At 30.6% G+C, this 10,221-nt stretch overlaps 1 protein-coding gene and 1 long non-coding RNA gene across 2 annotated transcripts in view; both read right to left on the reverse strand.

Moving 5' to 3' along the window:
• The window catches only part of LOC111035547, a 15,866-nt gene extending 12,115 nt beyond the window's left edge, over positions 1–3,751 (reverse strand). The window contains exons 1-2 of the long non-coding RNA XR_002604654.1: positions 3,439–3,751; positions 2,353–2,459 (exon numbers count right to left, since the gene is read on the reverse strand). This is a non-coding gene — a long non-coding RNA (uncharacterized LOC111035547). The remainder of the gene's footprint in view (positions 1–2,352; positions 2,460–3,438) is intronic.
• Positions 3,752–7,683: 3,932 nt separating this feature from the next.
• LOC111035539 (enoyl-[acyl-carrier-protein] reductase, mitochondrial) lies at positions 7,684–9,937 on the reverse strand. Its single transcript, XM_022317190.1, has 4 exons — positions 9,510–9,937; positions 9,208–9,441; positions 8,358–8,638; positions 7,684–8,278 (listed from the first exon to the last, which is right to left on the reverse strand). The coding sequence occupies exons 1-4, from the start codon at positions 9,693–9,695 to the stop codon at positions 7,876–7,878; spliced, it is 1,104 nt and encodes a 367-aa protein (XP_022172882.1). The 5' UTR covers positions 9,696–9,937; the 3' UTR covers positions 7,684–7,875.
• Positions 9,938–10,221: the final 284 nt, after the last annotated feature.

A 10,221-nucleotide genomic window follows, 5' to 3' on the forward strand; every position in this document is an offset into this window, starting at 1 on the left:
AAAAAACATTTAAGTTAGGTATATACGTCACATTTTTTACATTCGTGGATAATATTTATATTTTTCCGATTGCCGTTTTAATTTGTAATTTTTTAAAGTTTTCCAAAATTCTTTTTACCTTTCCTTATCCAAGTTTTCATAATACCGTTCTATATTATTAATTATTGTTGTAGTCAATCGGTGTTCGAACGTTCTCGTTTACGACGTGGACTATGGCTATTATACCGGGGAGAGCACAAAAAAAAATTCACCATATGTAATACTTTTGTCATGTATTTAAACAAAATCTATGCTATACTATTATATTTTCTTGTAGCTTAACAAGCGAACAGGTGGTGAGGAAACTTATACAACTTTGTCATCCAGCATCACATCCTCAAAGTTGAGATAAAATAATGTACTACGTAGGGTGATTATTGTATCAGGTAATACCCATTTCAAATAATTATTAAATATCAATTCGATAATATTATTCATATCGAATATCGATAAATGCATTAAGTTATTACCGATGTATAAGCAATGTTAACGTATGTTATAGCAAAGGATGTCAACGTATTTAACGTGGAAAGGCCTTAACACTGTAGAAGTTTCCATAAACCCATTCCAAGTTAGAAAATAAAACTGGCCAAGTTTAATTTCAAATTTTTATTACCAGCTCTTTTATCTAACCACGGTGTTACAATCTCACATCAGGACGTTTGCGCATCGCTATTGTTACAAATGACGGATACAAATATTTTTAACTTGAAATTTTATAGTTTATATTCGTATTATGTTAGGTTTTGTAAGAAAACTCCGTTTTGAATAACCCTGTATAATAACACTGTGTACACAGTTTAAATGTATAAAAAAGTTCGAATAAGATTCAAATTTGAGTTCAAGTGAAGTTTGACTCATCCTATAACGGATGTCATCAGCTCTACGTGTGACATATTATACTCCATACCCACCAATATAGTAAATTAATATACAATATTGCTGCACCTGTCGCAGGTTCGAAGTTTATTAAAACACTTGTCTATTATACGTGTATGATATTATAACTCACAGCACGCATCCTATGCTCCTAGACAATATTGGCGTAAATACAGTGATAATTATTATAATCTCGAAGTATATACTGCAGGACATCCGACGTATTATCATATTGATTATTCGTGATTATTAATACTAAATACTAATATTGATAATCAATGGTATTACTCGTGTATCCGTGTACCTATACAATATAATAGGTGCTAGGCGCTCGGGGTTGTCAGTACGAGCAGATTCGTATTGGACATTCAGTCAGCGTACTATAAATTAATTTATTCCTATTTTCTATGTTTGTGGCTATATATACACTATATTATATACCATTTAAATGTAAAACTAAGTTTAATAAGTTCCAATAACATTCAATTTTGCAGAGTTCGGATGAAAATTTAAGTTTGGCCCATACCAGGTGCTTATCTAGCATTTTATTTCGGGGGGGGGGGGGATCGCCACCGATTTCCTTAATATATCATAAAATAACATTAATCACAACGAGTAGGTACCGGATTTAGAACAGGTGCCACTCCAAGCCTTATTAAATATGCCACCCCTACCACAAGAAATAAAATGTAGTATTTATTAATAATAAATCAATTTTATTATAAACAAATTAGGTTAGTAGTATAGTTATAAACAAAGCAAGTAATTATAAATTCTAAAAACAAGATATTTTTAATCTTATATTATGTTATCCATACAATTTTACAACGGACTTTTTTTTTTATGTCAAATTCACGGATTTATCTCTATGTTTTTTAAATATTATATAGCATTAATTTACACAGTTACATAAATGCATAAAATATTTATATGATTTGTTTTCAATTTCTTACAAAAATTACCTATCTGATCACGATGTATATTAGATACCTACTAAATATCAGTATTTAATAATAATTAATAAGTTGTAAACGCCTGGCTGGCTCACTATTGGCCAACTTGTCTAAAATCATATTGTCTGTTATAAAAATATTTCTGTGAATATTTAATAATCCTAAACCAACGAGACGATTCTCCGAAGTTAGGTTTCTGAAATACGTTTTTAAATACTGTAATTAACAAGTTAGACGACTTTGTCAGAGAAACTTTAAAAAAAAAAATCAAATATATTACCTTTTCATTGTTGAAAAATTGAGTTAAGCAATTCGAATGATACATATTTTCTCCATTATTAATTATTACTTAAAAATGTATGATAATATGAAGTTAAAAATAATTTTTATTTATTAAAATAATAAAAACATAAAAAACATAACATAATGTTATATTGTGGTTGTAATTAGGTAGTTAAGTAAGAATACGTAAATAACATACCAGTTTTACTTCTTTAGCCGTGGGAGAATAGTGGGAGAACTCATTTTCAACTATAGGAGCCAGATCTTCAGGATCAGAAGTTGCATTGAGTTGCATTTTTGCCTAAACTGTAAAAAAAGAAAACAATAAACATAGGTAATCATAATAATTTTGTAAATGTAATAACTTTATAATATAACATTAGGTCTAGGTAGTATAAATTACTTCTTTTTTACTGCGCAATACGAATGATAAATGTGTCGATTATTATTTAAAATGTTTAAATAATATAGAGTTAATAAAAGCTTTTATTTATTGTATAATAAATGTATAAAAATTAATTAAAAACACTTTCTTGTAAGTGAACCCAGTTCGTTATATAAATATTAAAATATTAAACAAACAATTATTAATAGTTTATTATAGTGGTATACCGTACACAAATAATATTTAATAATAATTATTAACTAATGGCCATGCAGTTGCCGAGTTTTTTTATTTGATCAATAAAAAAAAAAAAAAAATTATTATTTTGTTAATAAAATTATTTTTAGCACGGTCTTATAAGTGACTGTGATTTTCAGAAAAGCCGACTGTGCCTCTCTGCCTCTCGGCGATCGTTATCGACTGGTTTATAAATTTATAATAAGTATCTATGTTTCCCGATATTCGTATTAAACATGTCGCAAGTTAAAAATCTTAAAACACGTCTTGTCTACGAGTATGATTTATTACGACTTACAGCAAGCACTCTCCTATTAAACTCCTAGACATTATTGGCGTAAGTACCTATATAAAGTCATCATTATTTTAATATAATATAGTGTATAAGCTAAAGGACGTTCGAGTTTCCGGCGTATTACCATGGATTATTAGGCAATATTAAACACTTATATTATTGGAATATATTTCTATAATCAATGGTATTACGAGGTGTATCTGTTGTGTACTTGTGTATGCTCTCGGGGTGTCACAGCCTTTGGTTTTAATTTATTCCTATTTCCCATATTTGCAGTGGCAATATGCGATAAAACCTTAGTCTATGATATTATACACGTCGCATAATAATATAACTCCACGATATACATACAACGCATGTGTACCTACCTTTAATTATTTTCGATTTTAAATTTTTCGGCCATCCGACGACGCGCAGGTTACGAGGTCGGTCATCTATAAGCAAATGTCGCTAATGGCGACGACGGCGACGCGACTTTTCGGCATACGACGTGTACCTTATACCTTATAACTTATACCGGTACCGTGGTTGCGTACTTTACGCGACGCGGCCGTGTGCAGCTGCTGCAATCGAAGTAATTATTTTTCGCGAGACGAGAAAATGGAAAGACTCGCGTCCGTTATTTCTGCGGTGCGCGCCGACAGGAACTGCGACGGCGACGAGGGCAAACGAATAACAAACTCCGATGGAAACCTGTGAGTATATCATGTTCATATCGTATAATTTTGCGTATACATATATTTATAATTATAAATGTTACGTAGGTACAATGTATATAAATAATATGATATCCTCTGTAACCTGTATATACTAGTCGCGTACTAATACCGTTCATGTATACAGGGTGCATGTGAGTGTTTGCAATTTTATCGAATAGGTATAATATTTAAACGCCTATATAAGTTGCAGCTAATTGATTGAAAGTTATACTTACTCACTCGAAAAATACCGACGGGTTGATTGTTGAACTGTTTACACAGATTATCCATTTAGATATCATCTCTATTTAAAAGAATAAAAGAATAGCTGCGGTAGAGGACGGCACAACCGATAATGTGTTGACTCCGTTCTTAGTCGCAGTCGTACATCATGTCAAATTTAAATACAATTTCGTGTTATAGCTAGGTATTTAATGTCTGTTTAATATATTTTTAAACAGGTTATGTATTGGGATTTTAATAATATATGATCACACTCATAGCTCACTTAGAAATTAAACTATCGTAAAAATTTCAAAGCTCAAACACAGGCAATCAGGCAATGGCCAATGAGGTTCTTTTAAATTGTATGATACTATAATTTATTAGGTTATTCACAATAATATTTTATGAAGCTAACAACACAGCATTGATTTTTGCCGAAGAGAATTTGATAGGTATAATAGGTATGTTATGGGTATGGGTATATTTCGTATGTTATTGTTTGTAAAATCCCAACCGCACTATGTGGCCCCTTGTGGGTGTTGCTGCACACCCTCTTAAGTAGGTATTCTACACTTTCAGTGAATTTGCGTAAATTATCGGTGGGTTTCTAATAGATTTTTATTTATAGAGCACGGTAGGTATGAATATCACAAGTTTTACTTTTGTATTTAGGTTGTATTGCGTAGTGCGGTCCGGCAATGATATATTTTACCAATAATAAATTTCAATACACTTCAATCATATTCACCACAATCAATCATATACACGATAACAAGCGTGCAAGAGTTAGCCGCTACAGTGTTCGTCTCAATGGTGGTGTTCAAACTGGATCGGAAAAAAATCATCTTCAACACGGCGAACTATGATGGAAAACACCCTGTATATAGGTACCTATTTTATATTATTATTATATTGTCTTAAAGGTAGGTATTATGCCTATATAAAACGTACTATTATGTCTATGTGTAGGAACCTGCATATAACAATATAATATTATGTGTGCGTCATCGCTGTGTATAGGTTACGTATAATGTATATTATAATATAATAGGTGTACTTACCTATACATCATAATTATTATACCTACTAGTGTTTTACCCACACGGTGGGAACATCCTCTCGGTGCGAATTTATATTCGAGGTGGATGGCCTCCTTCCGTTTTCGCACCACAAGCTGACAGCCCGTTTAATGTAACACAGGCACACACAGTAGGTCTAGACATGTTATTAATTATCAATATCGTGAATTATACTCAGGCACGCAGCCTTGTAATATGGTAAATGTATTTACTGTAAATAATATAAACTTTAAATGAATAATGAATTGTTTAAAGTGTAGGTGATTATATTAAAAGTATAAAACCACTTAAGATTTCTGGTCGTATTATATATATGTAGGGCATTACATCCCAGTGGCATAGACAGAAATTTTCATGGGGGGGGGAGATATTTACTCATTAGCCATTGTCTCTAAAATAAATCGCAGTACAGTGCCCCCCGCACTAATACTATGTATAAAATTTGGGCAAGTGGGTACCGACCTGCTGTACACTAGCCAGTATAGGTAGGTAGGTGTCTAGAGGGGTCGATGTAATGGATGTTTTAAATTTAAATTCAATTGTTCAAAATCATTGTAAATGAAAAACGATTCTGGGCGAATAGAGCTCTGTCTACCTATAATATTAGGTAGGTATTAAGTATATTTCATGATATTCTTATGACAAAAGTATTTGATTTTACTATTAGGATAGTATTATAGACAGTGGCGCCAAAGTTTTGAAAATGTGGTGGGGCAATTTCGAAACTTCGTGGTCTCAATATATTAATTATTTAATATAGAAGCAGCTGCCCTAATATATATATTTACTCGTAATTACAGTGACGTGGATTTAATACACTCATGCTCATAATAAAGTTATGATGTGGCGACATTTTTAAAAAAAGAGGTCGGGCCATGGCCCGACGTTAGCATGGACTTCGGCGCCACTGATTATAGTAGATTTTTCCACATTCTCTTCTGCCAAAAAATTGCTTTTGAAAATGTCATACGAATATAAAATATAATAATATGCCTATTTTGTTAAAATTCTAAATTTTGACGATCATAAAAAAGTATTGCGGACTTATGTGCATAATTTTTTTAAATTTCCACCAACAACAACTTACGAGAAGCCTTGTATTCAATTTTGCTAACCTTTTTAACCAAGCAAAACATTTTTTACCGACAGTAAAAAAACTAATAAAAATCAAAATTTTCTTGTGTCCATAAATAGTTAAGATCGTCCATGTGTGGCTAACATGCACTACTTTATAGTCTTTTTTTAAAAATTTATTTTATTATTAAAAGTATAATTTATGGTTATAAGATCATACATTTTGAAATATATTCTTACCATTTAACTAGGAATCACATAACAAATTACTAGCCACTAGGTACTGATATTTCATTAAATTATAATCAAAGCAGGGCATGTTCACTATTTTTTTAAAACTAGGTTAAGCTAAGTTATCCTAATAGAATAGTTGATTGAGTTAAGTTTAAGTGATTTCAAAATATAAACAAAATGTTAGGAAAATATTAACTTTGCCAAGTTAGTCACTTTTAAAATTACTATCTATAATCTTTATATTTTGTAGGTACTAGCTAGAAAATAGTTGAGTTATGGTACCTACATCTATACAGGAATTTATTTTTATAAACCATATGTAATATAGCATATTAAATTAGATATAGATATTATATTATTTTATTCATATATTAGAGAAATATAAAATAGATACACAATTATCAATTACAAGAACCATTAAATGCTAAAAATGATTTTTTTTTAAATTTGTGGTCACCTTTTTAAGTTAATAGGTAACTTAGTTATTTTTTAACTAGTATAGTTATTGGAAAAAGTAATTGATAACTTAAGTTTTTAACTTATTAACTAATCATAAGTATGTTATTACCCAGATATTATAATCATTAATTAAATACTATGTAGGTATTGCTTTATGGTATTCAATTTGGTCATTTTGGATAAGCATTGACACATTAACAAATGTAGAGGGTGGTATACAGGTATAGAATAAAATCTACTTAACGTACATTTATGTTTAGCTGGTGGACTTATAAATACTTATTTAGTTTTGAAACACCTGCGATTGGTCTGATTCCTAAAATAGGTTTACTTACAAGTTGTAACTACACGTTTAACACGTCTGTTTAAACTTTAAAATGTATTCAAGTTTCTAATATACTATCTATTTATTATTTAAATACATTGTCTTTACTAATAATGAATATAAAAATAACTGTAGTGATTATGAAAAAATATTTATATATTTAGAGAAAATGTATTCACCACTATATTGACTATATTATACTTAATTTAAATATACCAGGTATAAGAAATGACTAGTTGTCTGGTTTAGGGTCCAAGCACCTAGTATCTAATAATATTTAATTTTAAATGTTTAAATAAATTTCATGTTAACAGGTTGATTACACTATGTGTAGTACTCCTGTACATACTGAGGAAAACACTAACTGTAATGCTTCATTATACATTTATACCTATATAATACCTATTTAGTATTGTATATGTAGGTAATTATTTTAAGCTAAAAATAATGACTGGTTAATTTAAAATATTTGGTACTAGGTACTGTTGATTATTTTAACATAAAGGAATGACACTTTTAAAAATGAACAATTAAGTCTAAACAAATTTATTTAAAAATTAACTAACATTATATAATAACAAATATTAATTTTGGAAAAATATATTAATAATATATACACTAGTATAATATACAATTTAGTAGAGAGTATTTAATCGAAAAATATAAAAACATATATTTATATAATTTTATATGTATCAGTAGCAGCATTCGTTATTGCAAATCTAAAAAGTATTTATGACCAATGAAGCCTTTGGATGATATTGTGTTTTGTAATGCTTCTTTGAATGAGTTTAATGGTAAAGTTTTGTGAGCTGGTGCAATTAACTTGCCATCTTTCATATATTGCAAGAGTTCATCATACATTTGGTTGTATTGCTCGGTGTTAATATTTTCCTTACGCCATCTTGTCATCCAAAAACCTCTGAGTTGAATATCTTTAAATATAAACGAAGCGGTTGGAACAATGACTGGTTCTCTCGACATACCACCATAAGTCACCATCACTCCTCCTTTGTTCAATGTACGTAAGACTTCTGTGGAACTTTTACCACCTACATTGTTTATCCCTAAACGTGGTTTTGGTAAAATCCCACTTTTAAACAAATCAGTAGTCCTAAATAAGAAAAAATTAAATGTTAATAGATTGCATAGACAACATAAAAATACTTACTAAAATATAATTATTATTTTACCTTAATTCTTCTTCAGTAAGTATGTATGAAGCACCTAGAGACTTAAGATGATTTTTCAAATTTTCCAAGTCTGGTTCAGGTCGTTTACGTATAATATTCACACTTGTATAGCCAAAAATGTTTGCCAATTGAATGATGTTCTGACCACATGCACTATTTGCTCCATTTTGTATGATAACATCATTTTTGTTTAGTGAAACAAAATCATGTAACATTCTATATGCAGTACACGGATTAGAAGAAATACCACTTAATGCATACACATTGGTATCTTTACTTACCTGAAACATAAGAATATAATTATTAATTAAGAACCATAATAGGAGATACATATCATAATGTATTCAGAATTTTCATGTAACATACATACACAATACACATGATAGCATGCTAACCCCATCAAATAATGATATTATTCAAAATTTTGTTTTTGGAATTTTTAAATATACCTTAAGAGGGTGTATTACCTACAAGTGTTGTCTCCATCTTACAGACGTACAACATAGGAAATTGTCGTTCACCAGTTTCAATAGTGTGTTGTTATTGATTTTGATCCGTCAACATTTTTAGAAAAATTATTAGCTAAATAATTTGTAAAAAACAAGAGAGTTTTCATTTAAAAACAGAAGTTTGCAAATACACTCTTTAAGTAATACAAAAAACCCAAACATTTTAAAACAAAAATATTTAAAAATTCCAAAAATTATTTGAATAAATTTATTTTTAAAGAAAAAATGAGGATGAGTTGTTTTGGGAATCACCCTAATTATTATGATTTTTGTTGTTAACTTTTATAACATAACAAGGCATTCAAAATCAAATATTTTACTTTCTTTTATATACTACTCACTTTTCTTAGTAGCTTAGAATCGAACACACCAGTTGTACACCAAGTACCCATAGCACCATCTGGTATAACTCGATCCCCGGGACAGAGATTCTTAACGCACGATCCAACTGCCAATACATCTCCGATTCCTTCAAAGCCCCCAGTAGCAGGCAATGGCGGTTTCACGGGATACACACCTTGAATAGTGTTAATGTCTGCAGGATTGACTGGAGCAACAATCATTTTCACCAAGACCTTAAACGTAAACAAGTAAACATATTATTATGAAGCTGATTGTTTAATAATTATCAATCGCATCATACCTGTTCGTCATCAAGTTTGTCGGGTAGCGTTTGCTCTACAAGATTTGCAACTTTTACGGGATCGCCATATTCTTCGTACACGATTTTGCGACAATGCATGTCACGATGATGGTGTTTGGCCACGAGAGTTCGCAAAACTGTTGTTTGGCCGACCGAACTGCTCAACCGAAATACTCTGTGGAACATGGCAAACCCAGGGCACCGAAACTATTATTTATGAGTATGTTTACTTGAAACCACGATGTGGATCGTCGACGGCCGGAATCAAATAACAAATTCTCCAAGTATTTGTTTTCCTACTCCTACTTGTGAAATGAAGCCGTTTAGAAGCAAATAAATGAAAATTCCAGTTAACTAGGCACTCCGCAGCCGGCAGTGGCGTAAGAAATTTGTAACAGTGTAATCAGATAATCATGAATGTACGATAACCGATATCAGTTTAGCACAATCATCATAATATTATCAACTACTCTAGAGATAATAAAATCCGTGACGAGAGAAGAGATAAAACCTTAGATCACAAATTACAGTTTACCTTTACTTGACGGAAAATTTTACTTACGAATTTATTTCGTCATGCTGTATTGTTGTGAATACCAATGGTCCCAGTTATTTATATAATATTTTAACAGCAGATGCTACAAATAGCAGCCTTACTATAAAATTATTATTTTTAAAATAAAAAAGCGGGTAAGTGGATGTCGCTCTACTC

The sequence above is a fragment of the Myzus persicae genome, unplaced genomic scaffold, assembly GCF_001856785.1.
Source record: "Myzus persicae strain clone G006 unplaced genomic scaffold, MPER_G0061.0, whole genome shotgun sequence".
In the NCBI taxonomy this organism is placed as follows: domain Eukaryota; kingdom Metazoa; phylum Arthropoda; class Insecta; order Hemiptera; family Aphididae; genus Myzus; species Myzus persicae.

Coding starts and splice junctions, on each gene's coding strand:
- LOC111035539 (XM_022317190.1), bottom strand. CDS start 9,695: ATGTTCCACAGAGTATTTCGGTTGAGCAGTTCGGTCGGCCAAACAACA. Junction 8,639..9,207: donor ATTCTAAGCTACTAAGAAAA/GTGAGTAGTATA, acceptor CTTATGTTTCAG/GTAAGTAAAGATACCAATGT. Junction 8,279..8,357: donor CTTACTGAAGAAGAATTAAG/GTAAAATAATAA, acceptor TTTCTTATTTAG/GACTACTGATTTGTTTAAAA.